This window comes from Carassius auratus, chromosome 22 (genome assembly GCF_003368295.1).
Source record: "Carassius auratus strain Wakin chromosome 22, ASM336829v1, whole genome shotgun sequence".
Lineage (NCBI taxonomy): Eukaryota > Metazoa > Chordata > Actinopteri > Cypriniformes > Cyprinidae > Carassius > Carassius auratus.
The window spans coordinates 33016432-33040439 of record NC_039264.1 but is presented as its reverse complement, the minus strand read 5'-3'; the positions used below and the strand labels follow the sequence as shown (position 1 = coordinate 33040439).

General features: G+C 35.7%; 1 protein-coding gene across 1 annotated transcript in view; it reads left to right on the top strand.

The window, feature by feature from the left end:
• Nucleotides 1–23422, top strand: part of LOC113040597 (NLR family CARD domain-containing protein 3-like) — a 45978-nt gene extending 22556 nt beyond the window's left edge. Inside the window, exons 10-11 of the mRNA XM_026198899.1 lie at nucleotides 4335–4505; nucleotides 23077–23422. Of these exons, the coding sequence (XP_026054684.1) occupies nucleotides 4335–4505; nucleotides 23077–23254 (349 nt within the window). The 3' untranslated portion in view covers nucleotides 23255–23422. The remainder of the gene's footprint in view (nucleotides 1–4334; nucleotides 4506–23076) is intronic.
• The last annotated feature ends 586 nt before the right edge of the window (nucleotides 23423–24008 follow it).

Sequence of the window (24008 nt, the reverse complement as noted above, 5' to 3'; positions counted from 1 at the left end):
TTCAAGCGCCAGCCAAGAGAGTGTAAAGAAATACCCTTTGTGAGAAGCAGTTAAATTAACGAGAGTTAAAAGCAGATCGTAAGTGTATTTATTTCTTGTCTCATTAGTGTTTAGCGCAGTTGTTGTTGCTAGGAAACACTTGTTTGTTTACTGTGTTGAGACATTCTGTGTTCGGTCTCGTACTCTATCTTATACGTTGTCAGTGTTGTGCGCTTGCGTAGACCTTTGTTGTGATAAACAGTTCAATAAAGTGCGTTCAGCTGAACCTTGCTCTCAACCTTTCCTGAGGATGTTACTCCCCCTAGTTATGCTTGGAGACTTCAACATCCACCTAGATAAACCTCTCTATGCTGATTTCCACATTCTGCTTGGTTCTTTTGAGCACAACCGAGTGTCAACTAATGCTACTCACAAATCAGGCAACCAACTGGACCTTATTTTTACGCGACACTGCTCTTCTGATCATGTTCTGGTTACTCCACTGCACACGTTGGATCACTTCCTCCTCACTCTTAACCTCAACATGGTCCCTGACACATTACTTACCCCGCCACATGTCATCTTTCGACATAACCTCTGCACCCCCCCCGCCCCCGGCTATCTGCAATGGTTTCATCTTCACTTCCTTCCCCTAAACTGTTTGCATCTTTGGATGCTAACAGTGCTACTGATACTTTCTGCTCCACTCTTACATCTTGTTTAGACACTGTTTGCCCCTTATCTTCCAGGCCAGCCCGTAACACCCCATCTGCCCCTTGGTTATCTGATGTTCTACACGAACACCGTTCTAAGCTTAGAGCTGCTTAAAGGGTGTGGTGCGGTGCAAATCCAAAAATACTACTGACCTTAATGTGTATCAGTCACTCCTATCTTCCTTCTCTGCTAATGTCTCCACTGCTAAAATGACACAATACCATAACAAAATTAACAATTCGTCTAACTCTCGCATGCTTTTTAAAAAATGTCCTCACTTCTTTGTCCTCCTCCTCCCCCTCCTGCTTCATCTCTAATAGCTGACGACTTTGCCACATTTTTCATTAATAAAATTAAACGCATTAGTGCACAATTTTCCACACCACAATCAGTCAAGCTCATATCACTAGAAAACATACATTAATTTACATCCTTCTCTTTACTCTCCGAGGCTGAAGTCTCAAAACTCACATCATAAACACATCCCTCCACACTGGTGTTTTTCCCTCATCATTTAGACAGGTTCATATAACTCCACTACTTAAGAAACCCACCCTCAACCCATCTCTTTATAGAGAACTACAGACCAGTTTCCCTTCTTCCTTTCATTGCAAAAACATTTGAACGAGCTGAGTTCAACCAAGTCTCTATATTTCTCACACACAACCTTCTTGACAGCAACCAATCTGGCTTCAGAAGTGGACATTCAACTGAGACTGCCTTGCTCTCAGTTGTTGAAGCTCTTACCCTGGCAAGAGTGGAATCCAGATCTTCACTACTTATCCTGCTTGATCTGTCCGCTGCTTTTGACACGGTTAACCACCAGATCCTCCTATCAACCCTACTGGCAAAAGGCATCTCAGGGACCACACTTCAATGGTTTGAGTCTTACCTATAAGATAGGTCCTTCAAAATATCTTGGAGAGGTGAGGTGTCCAAGTCACAACATTTAACTACTGGGGTGCCTCAGGGCTCAGTTCTTGGACCAATTCTCTTCTCTGTCTACATGGCATCATTAGGTTCTGTCATTCAGAAACATGGCTTTTCATACCACTGCTATGCTGATGACACTCAACTCTACCTCTCATTCCATCCTGAGGATCCGGCGGTAGCTATTCGCATCTCAGTTTGTCTAACAGACATTTCATGCTGGATGATGGACCATCACCTTTAACTCAACCTTGCCAAGACAGAACTGCTTGTAATTCCAGCAAACCCATCGTTTCATCACAATTTCACCATCAAGTTAGGCACATCAACCATAACTCCTTCAAAAACAACTAGAATTTCTCAGACCACATTGCTAAAACTGTCCGATCCTGCAGATTTACTTTATTCAACATCATGAAGATCAACCCCTTTCTTTCGGAACATGCTGCACAACTCCTTGCTCAAGCTCTTGTTCTGTCCAGGCTGGACTATTGCAATGCCCTCTTGACCGTTCTTCCAGCCATTTCTATCAAACCTTTACAATTAATCCAGAACACGGCAGCGAGATGAATTTTTAATAAGCCAAGAAGAATACACATCACACCTCTGTTTATCAATTTGCACTGGCTTCCAAAAGCTGCTCTTATAAAATTCAAGGCATTGAGGTTTGCCTACAAAACTACCACTGGCTCTGCACCCATTTACCTAAATTATGTTACTTCAGACTTATATGCCCTCTAAAAACTTGCATTCTGCAAGTGAACGTCTCCTGATTGTGCCATCCCAAAGAAGCACAAAGTCACTTTTGCGGACTTTTAAATTAAATGTTCCTTCCTGGTGGAATGACCTCCCCAACTAAATCTGAGCAGCTGAGTCCTTGGCCGTCTAGAAGAATCTGCTTAAAACCCATCTCTTCCATCTTTATTTGACCCTCTTACTTTAACACTCACTATTCTAATTCTATTCTTAAAAAAAATCTAGCTACCTTTCCTAATATTTTTGTATTCTACTTTCTTTTTATTTATTATGCAATTGTGTGTGTAAAGACCTCTAACACTAGATTGCTCTTTTTTTATTCTGTTTTATTATATTATTTAAAAGCTCATGCTACGTGTACAGTGTTAACCTAACTGAGACTTGTTATAGCACTTGTATATCATTGCTCTTTTTTGATTGCTTCCACTGTCCTGATTTGTAAGTCGCTTTGGATAAAAGCGTCTGCTAAATGAAATAATATATAGATAGATAGATAGATAGATAGATAGATAGATGGCCTGAATGCACTGTAGGTTGCTTTGAAAGACACATTAGGATCCAATTGCAGTATTCATTTACAGAGTGGTCAGATAGGCAGAAACGGCATCAAGAGTGTCACGGGATATCCAGAAATCAGTAACAATACCAGGTGAAGGTCTGTTCAGGTGGCAGAGAATCAAAGTCAGTATACACAATCCAAAGTCAAACAAGGAAGGAACAAACACTAGGAACGCTTGGAAATGCCAGACAGAACTAAACAAGACTTCGCAATGTGAGTGTGGATGTTTGCAACCTTTATAGTGTCACTGATAGGAAACAGGTGTGGTTCAATAATGAGTTCCTAGGCAGGGGTTTATGGGAAATGTAGTCCAGGGTGTACTGTGTCTTGTGAAAATCTGTGTGGTGAATAAACAGATGTGCAGTAATCAGATCATGACAAAAGCATCTGCTAAATGCATACATTTATTTAAATTTATTTATTTATATACAGGAGAGAAAGAGTGCAACGTTATTTCCGGGTCCAATACACTGCTGGGTTTCGTGCACTTCAGCAAGTCATTGACATAATTTTTCCCCCAGCCTTTGAAGCATTTCCTACATCTTTTATTCTTTTTTTCAGGCATTTACTTTAAATGTGTATTTCTATTTTTCTGCCCTTTTTAATTATTTCGTTTATAAATTAATAAAAAAAATTAAGAAAACTAGTCATAAAGTGTACAATAAAATCCTTATATTATAGTCACATTGCACTTGAATCAAGTTAAAGGTGTAATCTGCTGATTATCCTGCAGGTGACTGCATAAATCTGTCTTCTTAGGATGCACTTTGGGCTTAACGATTCAGAGCACCCGTAGATCTACAATGATTTTTAAGTGCTACTTAAGTTACGATGCTTTTGGGAAACAAACTGTAATAAGATCAGTCGTATGATATTTTTTTTAAACTTCTTAGGCTCACAAAGCTTTTGGGAAACGCGACCCTGTTTAGTTAGCTACAGAAGAAACACATCATGTTATTATAAAACACATTGTTCCATAGTTATTTCTACTCCAATATGTAGTTCAACTTCTACAACTTCTGCTATTAAGGAGATGTACTCTTGCATAACCTCAATGCATAAATGATTAACCTCCAGATTCTCCACATCAAAACACTTCTCCAGATAATAGAGCAGCACTTATAAATGTTTAACTCATCGCCATTAATGATATAAACCTGTTATTCGTTTACATATTTTATTAAGAAATCTGAATCAATGCAATCTTAATATATATGCAGTGTATTTACTGTTCATCTAAAATAATTGGTGTGTGTGTGTGTATATATATATATATATATATATATATATATATATATATATATATATATATATATATATATATATATATATATATATATAATTTAACAAACGTATTACATGTGTCTAACTCTGATTTAATTTCTTTCTCTTGTAGGTTAAATGATTGTGGCTTAACATACAAAAGCTGTCCAGCTATGGCTTCAGTTCTTGGATCAGATACCAATCTGAAAGAGCTGAACATGAAGAATAATAATCTGCAGGATTATGGAGTTAAGATGCTATGCACTGGATTGAAAAATATTAATTGCAAATTACAGATACTGAGGTAAATTTTGTGACAATCTGTAGTGTTTGGTAAGAAGATCTATCTTTTAACAAGGACCTAGATTATTTGCCACATAATTGAGGACAGAACCGCTTCACCTCAGGGAAATTTGCAACATGAACTCTACATTACACATTCTCTAATTTCTCTACAACTCTACATTCTCTCTCTCTCTCTCTCTACTGTATAGAAATAAATATATTTAAATTAATTGATGCATGTAGAAGACACTTTTATCCAAAGCGACTTAGTGCATTTAGGCTAACTTTTTTTTTTACACCTAACATTATATATAAAGTATGTTATTATGTAAAGTATAATATTAAAGACTATAATATAATACAATTTTGTATTGTGTTATAGTAATTATATCCAAGTTGTCTGTCTGGAACGCAGCATTAGGTTAATGCCAATAAACGATAGTTTACTACAATTAAGATCCATTCTATAAGATGACATTTCAGCACTTAACAAACGGACAGCGACTCCTTAGTATCACTTAAATCACAGCTTCGTGCAACTGTGTTAAGTGCATTGTTAGGAAACGCACGTGAAACAAAGAACGATCATAAAATTTCTCATAGAAAACGCTCTTAAGCTCTAAGATCAATCATTATATGGAAACCTGGCCCAGGACTGCACAATTAATCAAATTAAACTCTAAATTGTGATATTGGGTAATGCAGTTATCAAATCACAAAAGGCTGCATTTTAAGTTAGAAGAGCAGAAGATCTGAATGGCTATTAAATACAATAAAAAAAGGAAGTTGAGCTAGTTATTTTGAGTTTATAACATAAATTTATAAAGTTCACCTAGTTTTGTGTTCATCTAATTTCCAATAGATTTCACCAGATTTATACAACAAAGTGTTTATAATATATACCTGTTATGAACTAAACACAGAAATTTAAAGGTCATTGTTCAGATTTCCACCAAAATAAAAGCCTGAGGGCCTAACATTTGAAAGTAAAGAAATTAAGATGTAATAATTACAATAATCTATCATTCAATCCTTCAAAATTGAAATACTCCTTCAAGCTGCTTGTTCAAGAACATTCTATGACTGATCCCTGAACCAAGCAGAAGTATATTTGGATGTGTTATTTGGGATGACTGTCCTGCAGGAAGTCCATTGATCATCTGTGTCTCTAGGAACTTTTAATGTATTGGAAATATTCATATAGCCTTAGACTTTCTAAAGTAATACAGTTATTTATACTCTATAGCTTCTCTATATCTGTTGCGAGATCTCTGTTGACTTTGCCATTTTTGCTACAATCTCTGAGGGGTTGAGTAATTTTGTTGTAGTTTGTTTACCAATATATAACTTTACCCAGCTTTACTGTGAAAAGAGTCCATTCAGGTCAAAATCCTGTAGTGCATCTTTTTATTTCCTTCATTCTAGACCATGTACTTGTGTGGCAATCTGTGTTATAATGAAGAATAACATCTTTTTCTAAAAGACTTTCAGACTGCAGTATCACTGAAGAAGGTTATAAAGCTCTGTCTTCAGCTCTGAGATCAAACCCTTCACACCTGATAGAGCTGGATCTCACAGGCAATGATCCTGGAGAATCAGGAGTGAAGCAGCTCAGTGATTTACTACAGGATCCAAACTGTCAACTTAAGACACTGAGGTGAGACCTGATGAAATAATGTCACGTAAGTTATAAACGTGAATTATTTATATTATATATTAGTTATTTCACTAATTTAGTCAGGTGTACAATTTGTTGCATCAAAAATGTTGAATATGATCAAACATGAAAGATCAAATGCCGCAGCTGCTGTTGTTTTGATGATAAATGTCAGCACAGTTTAGTTGTGTTATAAGTTACAGGTTAATCAGACATTTTGGGTCACTGCTGGTGTTCAGTAGTTTGGAGCTTTGATAGTTAACATTTATGATTGTGTGTGGACCTTTCTCATGAAAAATATTCAGTGTGTTTTATTATGCTGATTGTTTAACTGTCACTGAATGCACTGCACATTAATATCCATCAAGCTCAGATTCACAACACTGTAGATCACTGATCTAGAATAGAGAACTGGATTGATCATGACATCATGAAAGTGAAGCTGCCATATTGGTAATCCCTAGTGTGTGTAAACGTTCTATTAAATTAATAAGAAATTGTATGATTTTAAAGAGAATCATCAGATAAGTCAGCGTTTTTAAATCTGAAGTATCTCTGTACATTCTTACAATGTAAACACTCATTGCTTATTAAAAAGCTACGTTCATTACAGTAGCAAACATCATGAACATGATAAACATCAGACAGACACAACCAGTGCCAGCCCGAACGCTTGTAGGGCCCTAGGCGAGATAAAAAAATTGAGCCCACTGGTGTAAAAACAGTGAGAAGAGAGCACAAAAAATACAATTTCAATATTTAAGTGTATACATTTTTATTACCTGTAACAAACTCAACATGTAATACATGTGTAAAAATATTTAATCAAACTTAAATAAGTTTGCAAGTACTGCAAAGTATTGTAAAATATTGTAAATGAAAGTGCAAGTGTGTTTGAGAAACACAAATAATTGAAATATTATAAAAATAAAGGATACATAAACAAAATAAAATAAACAAAATACAAATAAATTCTATATTTAAAAAAAATATATATAAGGGAACAGATTGGACATGACACAGAATCTCAAGTTATGTGAACTATTTTTTTGTATGTAAGCAAACATGTTAATTGTGCTTCCATTCTGGTAAATAAAACTTTTAGCACTTTAGAACTGAGAAATGCTGCTTTGGCTGTTCAAAGGTTTAAGGGTACAGATTGCTTGGATCTTTACTTTGTGTGACTTCTTGGCTGCAAAATCATCAATCACCTCATCATATGACACAGTCTCACATATTTCATGGTTGATACTCAGAACAGCAAGTCCTGATAAGCGCTCCTGGGCCATTGTGGATCTCAGAAATGTTTTGATTAATTTGAGCTTTGAAAAGCTTCTTTCTGCACTGACTACAGTAACAGGCAAGGTCAAAGCAATTTGAAGAGATTGGGGTAGGATCAGCGGATGGCCCTTAAATATACAAATAAAAAAATAATGGATAACGTAATGATTGATTTCAATGCAGTAATGTTTCTACAATATTGTATAATATAAAATGAATACAACCAGTGTGTTATATCAGAGTGCCAACTAAAAAAAATATATATTCTTTACCAGGAGTGCTATGAATAATTCCAGATGTAGCAGCATCAAATGTCTCTGCAGCTGTAGGTACACTGAGAAATTTCAGCATATACCCTGGTACATAAATTAAGCCAGAAAACACTAATTTAAAAAATAAAGTATATAAATATGACATATACAAATAAAGCATGAATCAAAAGCATTTATTGTAAATGCATAACATACAAATATGCATACATAACTAGAAATACATAGTTTTTTTTTTTTTTTTTAATCAACAAAACTTTGCATTAGATATTGGACAGTGGGTTAAATTTGAATTTGGAAAGAGGAGGAGACCTTTTTTTGCATGAATAAGTGGGATGGATAATTAATTGATTATTTAATGAAACATGCTGAATGTGGCCTAATTTTCTCTCACATATCACTCAAGTATGTCTGTAATCATGGGCATCATCAAATTTATTAAATCAAGTATTAATACTACACTAATAAATAATGTATTATGTTTAGCGAAACATACCTTTACTTTGAGCCTGCTTTTCTTCATCTGCTTTTCTCTTCTTTCTTTTTTCGGCTCCGGGAAGATATTGTTTGGATGCCATTTAATTTCAAATTAAAATAGCATCAATGTGCATTGCATAAATTAGAAATACGTCGATCAAAAATAGCAACCAGACTTATGACGTTATATAACTTTAGACTTATTTAAGACACTTTCTCGTATATATGGAAAGGAATTTACAGAGATATGTGGCTAAGTGGAAAAGTGTGGAATCTGTACTAGGAATACATTACGACATTCTAGTTCACCCAATAGCCTATCGCGGGAGGTGTTCTGCTAAATGGAGTGTGGTGTTGCTGTGTATGTTTCTAATATTTTCCGCTTTTATTTAGACCGTTTTATTATTTATTATTATTATTATTATTATTATCGTTTTCAGCTATTTGTCATGTATGAATTATTCAGAGATTTTCTTTTAATAAAATGTTTTGTATTTTGCTCACCGTCATTGTTAAATTTATCATGTTTAATGGGGTCTTTGCATTATAAAAGTATTATAATTGACACATGACCACTCATACTATATGTGTGGACATTTGAAAAAATCAAACAACTAAAAATGCGTGACATCATTCGCGGGGCCCTCAAATTAAAGAGGGGCCCAAGGCGACTGCCTGTATTGCCTGTTGGACGGGCCGGCACTGGACACGACCTCAACATATAAAACATGACAAAGTGCTCATTCTGAAATCCAAAAAAGATTTATGCTTTGTATACACGTTTACCTTTATTCGCCTTGAACAGTTATTCATTATTTATATAATTGTTATAGTGTTTTTATTCATACAGTAGCTGCTAATTGCGAATGTTTCAACAATGATTTCATTAACAGCATTCATTTTGAAGCAGGTAATGATTTAAATAGTGGTTAAATTATTATTAATTTAGCATACAACATTTTACATGGAAACAGTAGCTAATGCTATTAAACATATGCGTGATCTTGGAGAGGCTGAAATAGATGTTGCTCAATCAGGACATTAAAAATATACACATCAAAATTTATTCAGAGAAATAGCTGAATACAGACAGTACGGACATGAAGCTTTATTTCAAGATGGTCAATTAAGTTTTTAATTTCAGTATAGAGCAATTTTAACAGAAGCTATTGTAATATTCATTGTATATTCAAATCAATTTCTGATTATAATAGGTTCATATTTAATAATTCCTGAATAATTACATACATAAAGAAGTAGGCTATAGTTTGTGTTGGATCAGTTACCCGTGTCATCAGTGCGCAACAGACACACACACCTAAATGGATTCAATATATCCTTATCCTGCCCAAAAAGACCATAAACATTGCAGATAACATGAAGTAAATATGGATTTACATACAACACAAAAAATACTACTGTTTGACTGATTTGCTTCAAATCGGGTGATTTTAGGTCAGTGGTTTGCATTTGACTCAATGGTGCTCTCTGCTGGTAGGGTAAGTAAGACGGCTGATCAAACACTTCTGTTGGCTTCACTGCCTTTTGGCAGTTTAGAATGTGATGAGTGATCCAGTCATATATAGATCAGTGCTGTAGATCTACTACAGTAGATATATTACAGGCCACAAACATGTGATGTGTGTAAGGAGAGGATCAATGATAACACACACACACACACCTGTCTGAACCTGCAGAATTACTGTCACATCAACACAGACATCAGTTAAATAAAACTATCCAGAGATGGTCTGAACCCAGATCATGTTCCTGTTAGTGGATCAGCAGTCCAACGTGTTGTGTGTAAACATAACATAGAGGCGGAGGCAGGCAAAGGCTCATTTAAAAAGGGGGATATTTCTTAAAGGTTTACTCTGAACCAAAGAGAGAGGAAAGGTTACACTTAAAACCGTTGATTTAGCCCCTGGTCCAGTTTTTCCCTTTTGTTTGCCAGCAAAAGTCCTGTGCTTGCTTCCATCGTCACAACAGCATTCATACCACACAGCTCATTAGGAACAGGTGTAAGAAATTGGCACCTAATAACAAAAGAGAGTAACAAAAAACTCTTGGCCACTAGGGGGCAGCCATAATTAGTACAAGCCATTACTTAAACGAAATAAACTTCATGAACAAGTAACACAGTGTCTTGAAATAATTTACTTTTATCTTGCACATTGAGTTGATTCCAGATTCATCTTCTCTTCTGCAGGTTTTTGGGTCCTGCTGCTGATGAAGGCTGTCAGTATGTGACTGGAATTGTGGGTAAAAACCCGTTACTCCTGAGAGAGCTGGATCTGAGTGGACATGAACTAAGAGACACAGGAGTGAATCAGATCTCTGCTCTACTGCAGGATAAACACTGTAGACTCAACACACTGAAGTGAGTATTTCATTGTTACAAGGACACTTTTAAATTATTGCTTTATGTGTCTTGTATAAGAGATTGCTGACTTTTAAATTCTTGCTGCTGGGTGATTTTTATGTGTCTTCGTCATCATCACCAGTGTTTGCCATCTGTCAGCTAAAACATAATGGTAAATATTCAGATGAAAACTGAAGTGTTTTCTCTTTATGCAGTCTGAAGAACAACTGTATCACAGAAGGAGGTTGTCATGTTCTGGCTACAGCTCTAAATTCAAACCCTTCAAATCTGACAGAGCTGGATCTGAGTGAGAATAAACTAGGAAACCCAGGAATGAAGATCATCTTGACTCTGTTTGAAAATGGACAGTGTAGACTGGAAAAGCTGAGGTAAGTATTTTAAAAGTGTATCCCATTAATTACCCAGACTCTAGTGACCCACCACAGTTTAATAAATGTGAAAGTATTTTACACTTCTCATTGGGACTGCAAAATTAATCAAAATAAACTTGAAATTGTGATATGGGTCAGTGGCTATTAACTACAACACAACTCACATAGTTTCCCATTATATTACATTAGCAGTCATTTGGGACAAATGCTAGTGTGTACTGATTTCACTCTCAGCTGGAAGATTGACTGCTTAATTTTTCCATCAACTTTATACAAGCTAAACTGATGCCACTTCGTTCATTCTTTTAAGTGAACTTTTGCCTGTGCACTAGTGATCAGATTCACTGTTGAAGCTTGAACATCAGAATCGAGTACAGATGACACATCCGGTGTGTAACGTCTGTGAGATATCTGAGTCACAGCGCTTGTCTCTGGAGCTGCTGGAGACAAGGCCTTGATTTATTAATAAAATATTGACAAATTGATTATTTTTGATTATTATAAGCTTCTGTCATATCTCTACTACAGTCTCGGCCCATTCCTCGCCTGAAAAAGCTTCCAGATCACTGATAGTCTTTGGTTTTTACATTGCCACAGCTTTCTTTTACATTCAACCAGATATTTTCATTGAAAACTTAATCTGGAGACTGAACAGCCCACTCAAGTACATTCTATGGCTGATCCCTGAACCAAGCAGAAGTAGATTTGGATGATGTACTTTGGTATGACTGGCCTGCAGGAAAGTCCATTGATCATCAGCTTCAGTCTTTGCACCAAAGGCATCACAATTCTTGTCAAAATGGCCTGATACTTCAAAGAATCCATGGTGCCCTTCATACAGTCATGATTTCCACTTCCTGCTACAGTAAACCAACCCCAAAACAGGACTGATCCAGTGTTGGTGTTGTTCTGCTTATGAGCTTTGCATTTTTTTGCAGAAGACATCCTGCTGATCCATGGGTCCAAAAAGTACAAGTTTGGTCACATCACTCCATAAAACATTCTTCCAGAGCTCCACAAGTCTACACAAATGAATTTTAGCAAGTTCAAGTTGGTTTTGATCAAGAGTGGTATTTATCAAGATGTCTCAACATGAAGGCTGTACTTGTCTAGTGTTCTTCTTACACACTGCATTAAAATGGTTTTCCTTCTTTCATCGGGTCATCTTGCAAGTCTTTGGCTGTACATAGCAGGTTTTTCTCAGTTGCTCTGATTAAACATTTTATGATATTGTGCTTTTTGTTCAACACCTTCAAAGGTTTTCTGGTACAACACACTTTAAGCATAGGAATATGGCTGAGGGCTGTGTCTCTGGGAACTTTTAATGTCTTGGAAATCTTCATATAGCCTTAAGGCCCATTCACACCAAGAACGATAACTATAAAGGTAACTTTAAAGATAACAAAATTAGCGTCCACACATGTGAACGATATTGTTTGTGTATTCTAAGTGGATGCGCGTCTGCTGCTTTAAATTCTCGAGCTCATTGCAGCAGGATTGATTCTGATTGGTTGGCAATGTTTTTATCGTTTAAAAGAAAAAAAAATTGTTCTGAAAGAGATTCCAACGATATCGTTCCTCTGTGCTTTTATCGTTATCTTTATAGTTATCGTGCTTTGTGTGAACGGGCCTTTAGACTGTCTAATTATTTATTATCTGTAGCATCTCCAGAGGTGTCAAGTAACGAAGTACAAATACTTTGTTACTGTACTTAAGTAGAAATTTGGGATATCTATACTTGACTAATTATTTTTCAGCCGACTTTTTACTTCTACTCCTTACATTTTAAAAATAGCTTCGTTAGTGCTTTTTCATTTCGGCTTGTTTTCATTCCGGCTTGTCATCATTCAAAAAAAGAAAAAAAAAACCTATCCAGATAAATCGCGCCATCCGGATGGAGTGAACTTGATTGTGGTTGGATGAGAAGTATAAACATATACCATGCCGACACCCTATTGGTTTGTACGCGATCCATCGCACCTGCACATGACACAAATCACATCACACTACAGCAAGGACAAAGCCAGTGTTGGGTTCGTTTATCAAAAAATATATTTCTTAAAAGTAGGGTTGGGTATAGAACCGGTATCCGATCGCCTCGGAGTCAGTCCGCTTAAATTTCAAATGAAACCGGCGTCAGACCGGTCTCCTCCCGTCTTTCAGCGCGCTCATCAATCCGCAGACCGCGGCGGAGCAGCGTGAGCTCAAACAGAGACAGAGGACACAAGGTGTGTGTTTATCGATAGATTGTTAGAATCCGTATCTTTGCAGTTCTTTGTCATAAATACAGTTTACAAAAGGTCATGAAGAAGCAGTCGGTTTCTCATCTACTGTAAAGTTTTCGCTTGTCACCGCTCATCACACCACAGCCGTTTCCTCCAGCGACAACCTAGCCCTTAACACATATGAACGAACACATACTTTAATTACACTTACACACAATTACACATTTAAATATACTTAATTTAATCAAACTTACTTTATACATATAGCCTACTGTGCAAAAGTCTTAGGCACGTTAGTATTTTCACTTAAAAGAATGGTGTTCGGCTATTTATATATTTTGCTGTAGTGTTTCAGTATAAAATATCAGTTTACCTTTCCAAACATTCATTTCGACGTTGTCAAACTGCTTGTGCATTCAAAACTAATGGCAAACTGATATTTCCCACTAACACACTACAGCAAAAGATATAATTAACTGGCTTAAAACCCTTTTTTTTTTCAAAAAAAATACTATTTTTTTTTCCCATAAGACTTTTGCACAGTACTGTATTTTTAAAAACGACATTGTTGCTACTTTATAAAGAATGAGCATACAGTAATTAACAGAACTGATAAAAGACAGTGACAGACCACACTCATCTTAACTAAATATCAGAGTGAGTGACAGAGATACAGTAGAAACATTATGTGTGGTTTTGTATTAAATATTGACCCAGATTGTGAAATACATTTATTAGCCTTAGATTAAGGGAAGCACAACTTGGGAAATGAGAGCATCCAAGGTGAAAGCTATGGATTTATTTTAAATATTTGTAATGTTCTTTAAAGTTATCCATAGTTTTTTTTTTTTTTTTGAGGTTCTTTTTTTTTTTTTTTAAGTATCGGTTCAGGCACCGTTTAGGGGCCGGTACCATTTTAAAAGTATCGAAAGGGCACTGGACCCTACTTTAAAGTTATTATTTCTCACTGGCTCATTTACCAAATGGGTGCTTTCTCTTCGTCCTCCACAAATTAAGCTACTGTAGGTAGTTCGGTAGCGAGACGTTTTAATAAATTATCGTTTGCGATTAATGATGCGATTGACAATGTTGTGATAACTAGGCTTTACCAACTCTGTAACTCGTTCCCCCCTGAACACTGAACATAGCAGACGTATGTAGCATATACAGGAAGCTATCAATCAAGAAGGTATCAGGATTAGGAGTTATTTTTCATTTTTAGTTTTTGATTAATCACTTGGATTAATCATTAATTTTGACAGCACTATAATGTAATTGTTACTAAGCCTGCACTAATGGTCTTTTCCATTGCCCTCGCAGATTCCTGCAGCTAAGCGTGGATGTACATTTACATTCCATTAAAAGTTATTGATGACATGCCTCTGAAGTTTGACTTTTTGCACCATAACAATACTTATAGGCCGTACAACTAGTCGTCATATCTCTAGCTCTTTAATGTATTTGCATTGTACTAAAATGCGTTCATTTTCAATGGGCATTTATGCGGCTGAAACAGGTTGCCTAGTGCATCCCAAATTTTTAAACATGAACATTTTAATATAACATTATAGTCATTATGGCCTATGGCCTTTAGAAAAATGTTCTTTTTAGGAGGAGGGGTAGTGCACAATAGCCCCCTGTGGCACGGCCCAAGCTTTTGTTCTTAATGGCATTTTTTCCCCTTACATTACTTTTACTTTTATACTTTAAGTAGTTTTTTAAACCAGTACTTTTACACTTTTACTTGAGTCAAAAGCTTGAGTTGATACTTCAACTTCTACAAAAGTCTTTTTAAACCCTAGTATCTATACTTCTACTTGAGTAATGAATGTGAATACTTTTGACACCACTGAGCATCTCTATAGCATTTGTGAGATCTCTGTTGACTTTGCAATTTGCTTTGAGACTATTTTATCTGCCACCATGCAAATAAGTGATAAATTGTGATGAATTTTTTGTCATTAATCACTTACCCCCATGTCGTTCCAAACCCGTAAAAGCTTTGTTCATCTTTGGAACACAATTGAAAATATTTTGGATGAAAACCGGGAGTATTGTGACTGTCCCAAAGACTGCCAAGTAAAACCGCAATGTTGAATAGGGGTTGAATAATTATGATAAAGCTCTGTTATTAAAATCTTATAACTCAAATATATTGCATTATATATTGACTCACTTTAAGTATGACAATGAACTTTTATAGATTTTATAGATTTTTAGTTGATCCTGGATCTTCAGAAAAACTTGTATTTGTAAAGTGCTACAGTCTCTGAGGGGTTGAGTAATTTTGATTGCAGCTGTAGGTTATAATTGTGGAAAATTAAAACTGCAAAAATTAAAAATTGCATTTGATGTAGTTTGCGTTCACCAATATATAACTTTACCCAGCTTTACTGTGAAAAGAGTCCACTCAGGTCAAATTCCTGTAGTGCATCTTTTTATTTTCTTCATTCTAGAACATGTACTTGTGTGACAATCTGTGTTATAAGGAAGAATAACATCTTACTAACATAGAATAAAGAATATTTAATTAAAACAGTTTGTATGTCCATCCCTTTCACAGTGTTTCAGAATCAGATGTTATTTATTTCTGAAATGAAGTAACACCGTAAACTCAACACACTGACTATGTTTTTTTTCCCATTGTTACAAGGACACTTTTTAATTCTTGCTTTATGTGTCTTGTATAAGAGATTGCTCACTGAAAAACCATAAGTGACTTTTATATATGACTATCATCATCATCACCAGTATTTGTCAGCTAAAACATACTGGTAAATATTCAGATAAAGCTGAAGTGTTTTCTCTTTCTGCAGTCTGAAGAACAACTGTATCACAGAAGGAGGTTGTCATGTTCTGGCTACAGCTCTAAATTCAAACCCTTCACGTCTGACAGAGCTGGATCTGAGTGAGAATAAACTAGGAAACCCAGGGATGAAGATCATCTTGACTCTGTTTGAAAATGAACAGTGTAGACTGGAAAAGCTGAGGTAAGTATTTTAAAAGTGTATCCCATTAATTACCCAGACTCTAGTGACCCACCACAGTTTAATAAATGTGAAAGTATTTTACACTTATCAGGACTGCACAATTAATCTAAATAAGCTTGATATTGTGATACAAGTTATTGTGGTCACAAAAGGCTGCATTTTGATTAAAACACATGCTTAAGAGCTAAGTGCATTTACATGTGAGCAGATCATGAGTTAGTTTTATTCAATCTGGTTCTTCAACCAGTAACCTACATTAAGCATCAGCACACTGGAGAAGAAGCACTGTCTTTAAAATTCATATCTATTGTTTTCTGTGTGTGTTCAAACACTGGTGGCATCACTCAAAATCTGTCAGTGGCTATTAACTACAACACAACTCGCAAAGTTTCCCATTAAAAAAAATGTACTGGGGGGCAGTCATGGCCTAACGGTTAGAGAGTTGGACTTGTAACCCAAAGGTTGCGGGTTCGAGTCTCAGATATGGCAGGAATTGTCTGTAGGGTGAGTGAATAACCAGCGCTCTCTTCCACCCTCAATACCACGACTGAGATGAGACACCTGAACAAGATCTGAACCCCCAACTGCTCCCTGGGCACCGCTGCATATGCTGCCCAATCCCTGATTGTCCCCTCTAAAAATATGATTAAACAGCATGATGTGTATTGTAAATAACAGTTTTATACTTTAACCTTGTAAGTAGTAAAACAATGCAAACTGGACATGAATGTGTTTTAAGTTTATAAATGTTTCGAGTCCCCCCCCCACCTTTGCCTCACAGTGCTTTGATCCAAATGCCTGCTTTCCTCTTTTACATCACCTCAGTGTTGCCGAGTTTGTGGTTTTCATGAGGAACTGGACTACCTATCACTGTTTCTGTGTGTTGAAGCCACCTCAATAACATGAATTAATTCGGAACCCAGTAAATGTAATTTACCGGAGAAACCCCACAGCTAAATGTGTATTTTACCACCAGAATGAAATTTCTACTGGGGAACCCCCCTTGAAACCTAATTGTGCTAGTATTGAGTAGCAATTGGGTGGGTTTTGTTTGCGAAAACCCAGCAATCCTGCATTACCCCCCCCCCCCCCACACACACACACACACACCAGTGAGAGAGAATAAAGTCCACAGTTGTGGAAAATCGACTGTCAAGTTCTATTTTATTCACTTAAACATCATATGAAGTAAATTGAATTCTCTTTAATACAGATGATGCCAATGTATTTTTCCGATTAGTTTGCTATAGGGTTGACCCCAAAACAGGTAGGGGTTTAAAGTTATTTTTCAAAACATTTCAGCCAGTGTATGTATGTATGTATATATATATATATATATATATATATATATATATATATATATTATATTGTGGATATATTATTTACCTGATATAAGATGCATGTGGTTTTTGATTCAAGCACTTCATTGTAGCCTAGTACTATGGTGATATCTCCTCAGCACACAGTGCGAGCAGGTCAAACTACAATGCAGAATATTATTAACTATGACTGGACTGTCACACCCATACCATTATAATGAGAAGACCATTATAATAAACGGTGAGAATTTTAGAGTTTAGCTGCTGTGTTTCTGCACATTGTTGCGTGAAGAACGCGTCCACAAAGAGTTCATTAAGAGCCACGCAGACATGTTCATTTGCACCCGGGCTCTTTTTGCAGATAGCCTTTAAGTCCTAATATTAATGTTATGTTGTATAAGTAACGAAGTGTATTCTACATGAAATTATGAGTTTAATCCCATTGATTAAAAACTTGCTATCAAATGCTCACTCTACTGGTCATCTTCAGCACGCAGCTCTAAACAGAAATGCAGAACACTAGGGTTTCGCTGACGTTTAGTGTTAACTATCGTTCAATCGAAACATAAAAACATTATTTACCCCATTTGTGTCTGTGAGGCATCTGTTACACATTTTCCCTGTGTGTTAACATCAGTAATTATGGCTTTCGGATGCCGGAAAATATTGTAATCGGATTTTATAATTCGTTGGCTGTCCCTTTAAAATCACGCTTTATCGCTTTGCTTTGAATGTACTTGTGCATTGCAAGTCCTGCTTGAGAAGAGTCAGTCAAACCCTCTCACTTAATGAACCCTGCAATCATCAGTCACAGTGGAAATTATTTAATTGTCTGAAATCCAATAAAATTCATCAGTCTGAAAGCATTCAGTTATTGGCCTGTATCAAACTTACGTGACATACTTGCGTTGAATTCTTTATAAGATAATTGCCGCCTATTCTAATGATGACAATAACTAATAACTATTCTAATGTGACGTGCCATAAATACGAAAGTGGTTCGCAAAAAAGAAAAACAGCACAAGATAAAGTAGAACATCAGAACAGCTAGTTAAAAAAATTCCTGAAACTAACATCATATTTTAACGCCATTTACAGGCTGGTTGTGATATACTAGCAGGCTGGCAGCAGTAGCTAGATATGATAGTCTATCAAAATAATTAACTCCTTGATAGTGATACCCAAGTGAAAAAGTACACTTCCATAATGTACTTAAAGTTCTATTTTTTTGTGCACTTTATACTCTTTACTTTATTTACTTTATATACTAAAAATTCTTCTCTAGTACTTCCTACGATACTCTTAAGAACATCTAAGTATACTCAACTGCTATTTTGAGACACCTGGAATATGAACTAAAATTAGCTTTTAATATACTGTCTCTGTATTTAAAAAAAAAAAAAAAAGTTTATTAAAAGCACATTTTAGTTCCTATTCATGCTGTCTTTAAAGTACATTATGGAAGTGTAAACTATAGATATGGATGTTTTTAATGGCATTTATTCACGTAAAATAAAAGGGTTTGTGATTAAGAAGAGTGAGTTAAATTGAAAATGATTCCATGACAAATGCATTTTAACAAGTCACTTGTTGCCACCTGGTGGGGTAACGTCTAATAGATACAAACGGCCTAACAGTTAAAGGGGTGGAACCATAACCTTTAACGATTAATTATGAAGTTTCAATGGATGAAGGCAGGGCTCAACCCTGGTCTAGTATGTAAACAGATGTTTCAATATATTGGTATTAAATGCATTTTCTGAGAATTTATATTTCAAGTTTTTACTGCAAATCTTGAAATACGTTCTCTTTGGTCCATCAGTGCTTGGGTCAATGATCACATTAGAATAAAATATCTCATAATAAAATACAAAATGGACTGATTTATGAATGTATATGCATAGTTCTCATCAGTCGGAAAAACAGATAAATGCTTTAATTTGTTGTATTTTTGATCCTGAAAGAAAACAGAACAACAAAAGAGCGAATCATACCGCCGACTGAGGTTGTGCTTCAAGTCGAACGCACCCATTTTAAATCCGCGAGAGGCGGATCTGTGCCAGAACGCACATGTGAATGAGCTGCACAAAGTAATTTTCAGATGCAATTTTAAAAAAAAACAATCCTGGATAGCCTAGATTAGACCCATATTCACAAATGTGTTAGCTATGGAATGAAATATATGATACTCCGTTTGTCAAACACATGCAAGTGGAAGTCTATTGTTGTTTATAATGATCGCGTTAGTTGAGCAGTATGCGCGACATTTTATGATACAAATTTTGAAATAGGCTTAAATCAAACACATTTTAATCCAGATTCTGTATATATATATATATATATATATATGGAAAACAAAAACAACGAAAAAAAAACAGCTGGCTGATCTTTTACGTCTGTTAACTAATGACTCATGCAGCCGTTTGCGTGGTTGTGATTTTTTTAAAAGTGGAACGTAGGCCTATTTTTACGTTTGCACGTGACTGTTTTGGACCTGTGTTTCCCCTGTGTCCGACCCGACCCGCTCCAGTATCCGGCACAGTTGGATATTTTTCACTCGTTTCAGCCAAATTTGCGGGTCACCCATCGTAACCGAACCCGTGCAGGACTCTAACGCACACCCTACAGCACTGGCCCGATCGGACAAGTGACTGTTCCGTCTAGTGTCTGGAGCATCATTCACACTAGCCTCGGGCAATCGGGCAGTCCTTATTGTTGAGCCCTGGAAGGGCCACTCAAGAGGTAAAGCCCAGGGGCCCCTTATAGTATTAATGCAGCCCTGTGTATAATAATAATGTAATAATCAAAGATGCCATTTGAAGCTACATGCAGATGTTTAAATGGACTAACTATGGATGAAACCTGCTATGATTATCCTACTTTTAAAGCATAAGTTGCATTTTTAACAATAGGTCTATATAATATTCACATAGGGGACATTGTATTAGACTTACAGTTAAAGAATGAAATACCATTTAAACCAATAACACTTTACATTACATTTAGCCTACCTATTTTATCTCAAAGTTCTTCTTATATCTCCTAAGTTCAGACTTTATAACTTGGTTTACCTAAACAACTGTGAGTTTGGTAATTCTAAGAAAGAAAGAAAAAAATCCAGGGGCCTCATGTATAAAACTTTCTTTAGATTTCATCCTAAAAATGTACTTGCGCACAAAAGCTATATTTGGCATACACACAAAAGTTTTCAGATTTATAAAACCATGCGTATGACCATATTTAACACCGTCAAAGGTACAACACTTTATAGGAAAATATGACATGCTTACTGAAAGTGCTATTTGTATAGTACTTCACATTGCTAAAAATCATTCACTGTCTTGGTCTTGTTTTCAAATAAATGTATCAAAATTAATGTAAAAACTAAATTCTATACAATTCTTCTCAGAGAATCTTTTTAGAATCGAGTGGATCTCTTTTCCATGGGCCAAAGCAGTCTATAGTTTTAAACAAATCAAAGGTTTTAGGGTATTTAAATATTTATAGTAGAATCAGAAATACGGTGTGTATAAATAAATGTACCTAATTGTCTGACGTGGCATCACTGACAAAATATAGAAGAAAAAAACGTGCATATCTTATCATTGGCTTCAGATTCTGTCCTTCAGTCACAATGCTATTTTCATAATGTTCTGAAGATCACTGAAGAAGTCAGCCTTTATGTTCTGATGACACATCGGTGTGTAACGTCTGTGAGATGTCTGAGTTGCAGCGCTTGTCTCTGGAGCTCCTGGAGACAAGGCCTTGATTTGGCTTTTTTAAAGGATTACAGTGGAGTTCAGTACACAGATGTTTGAGATGAAACAGCTGATCACTTTATCAATTGACAGCCTCTCCATTAATCTTTAACATGTTTACCACTAAACATTAATTTTGGAATGAGCTATATTTGGAAATAAAAACTAAATAAATGCTGTTTCATAAGAAAGTAATTAAGAATTGTTTTTATTCTGTTTATTTGTATCTCCAAACAAAAAGTCGTAAAACTGAAAGCATTCAATAATTCAGAATAATATTTAATATGAAATGTGGTTTATTCTAAGATGTGGATGTGTAAATCTCTTGATTTATTTCTGATTTTTGTTGTGGCTAGTAGTTCTGAATTGCAGTTAATTTAAAAGAAATGCTGGTGAGCAAGTTATTTTTCGGTCATAACGTGAATTAGGTTCGCTAAATTGTATGCTCCTGTAATTTCCATATATTTTGGCAGATGATGTTAACAGATTTAATCAGATTTGTACAACAAAGTGTTTATAAACCTGTTGTGAAATAAACACAAACATAAGTTCACTGTTCAGTTTTCCACTAAAATAAAAGCCTTACATTTGAATGTAAAGAAATTAGGACAGCATTGTAAGTATGGTTTAGGCTAATGCAAAATATTGTAATAGCAAATTAAAATAATAATTTCACAGTGTGATTATCATGCAAATGTCTTATTGGTGGATAAAAGTGACGTGACATACACCCTAGTATGGTGACCCATACTCAGAATCCATGTTCTGCATTTAACCCATCCAAAGTGCAGACACACACACACACACACACACACACTGTAAACATACACCCGGAGCAGTGGGCATCATTTATGCTGTGGTGCCTGGGGAGCAGTTGGGGGTTCAGTGCCTTGCTCAAAGGCTCCTCGGTCATGGCATTGCCGGCTTGAGACTCAAAGCCACAACCCTAGGGTTAGGAAACAAACTCTCTAACCACTAGGCCACGACTTCCCCACAAAGTATGTGTCAGAAATGGGATTAGTAGCTAAAATTAGTAGCTAAAGCAGCTATTTGTGTAATTGTATATCTTAATTTGTTGTGTTCTCTCTTCTACAGGTTAAACTGCATCAGTATTACAGATGAAGGTTGTGCTCCTCTGGCATCAGCGTTTAATTCAAACCTCAGAGAGCTGGATCTGAGCAGGAATCAAATAGGAGACTCTGGATTGACCGAAATCTCCAGTCTGCTGAGAAATTCACAGACACTACAGATACTCAGGTCTGAATTTGATCAATCTAAACATGAATCAATGTAAAGCTCCACCTGTTCTGTAAACTGGTGCTGTGTCACAAGGAATGGGTCAGTAATGTGACATTTTTGTGCTGGTGTAGATGCATTTATAAAATATTGACAAACAAATTGATTTTTGGAGATGATTGGAAATGTTAATATCCTAATGGTGTAATAAATGTTTTTAATGTGTTGTATTTAGTCTTTCTGAAGACTTTCAGATTGCAACATTACTGAAGAAGGTTATAATAGTTACATAATTTTGTTATTTTAAAATCTTATAACTCAAATGTTACATTATATTGACAATATCTCTTTTTTTAATATGCATCAGCATTTTTTTATTTTATCCTGGATCTTCAGAAAAGCTTGTATTTGTAATGTACTGAAGTCTCTGAGTGACTGAGTGAATTTGATTGCAACTGAAGGTTATAATTGTGGGAAATTAAAATGTAAGAATTGCAGATTACGTTCACCAATATATAACTACAAAAATTTCTGTAGTGCATCTTTTTATTTTCTTCATTCTAGAACATGTACTTGTATGACAATCTGTGTTATAATGAAGAATAACATATTTATCTTTGATAGACTTTCAGACTGCAGTATCACTGAAGAAGGTTATAAAGCTCTGTCTTCATCTCTGAGATCAAACCCTTCACACCTGATAGAGCTGGATCTCACAGGAAATGATCCTGGAGAATCAGGAGTGAAGCTCCTCAGTGATTTACTACAGGATCCAAACTGTCAACTCAAGACTCTGAGGTGAGACCTGATGAAATAATACTGAATAAGTTATACACGTGTAAATTATTTACATTATAAATATTGGTATATTATTTCTCTTAATTTAGTAAGGTATACAATTTATTGCATCAAAAATTTTCAAAATGATCAAACATGAAAGATGATATTCTGCAGCTTCTGTTGTTTTGATGATAAATGTCAGAACAGTTTAGTTGTGTTAAAAGTTACAGGTTAATCAGACATTTTGGGTCACTAGATGTGCTGGTATTCAGTATTTCAGTGCCTCGATAGTTAACTTATGATTGTGTTATTTTGGACAATTCCCATGACAAATATTCAGTGTGAGGAGTTATCCTGACTGTTTAAAAGTTATTGAATGCACTGTACATTAATTTCCATCAAGCTCAGATTCACAACACTGTAGATCACTGATCTAGAATAGAGAACTGGATTGATCATGACGTCATGAAAGTGAAGCCGCCATATTGGTAAACCCTTGTGTGTGTGTGTGTGTGTGTGTGTGTAAATGTTCTATTGAAATAATAAGAAATTGTATGATTTTAATGAGACATCACATAAGTCAGTTTTTTTAAATCTGAAGTATCCCTTTACATTCTTACAATGCAAACACTCAAGGGAATTTCCCTACTTATTAAAAAGCTACGTTCATTACAGTAGAGAACATTATGAACACGATAAACATCAGACAGACACGACCTCATCATATAACAAATGACAAAGTGCTCGTTCTGAAATCTGTAAAAAGATTTATGCTT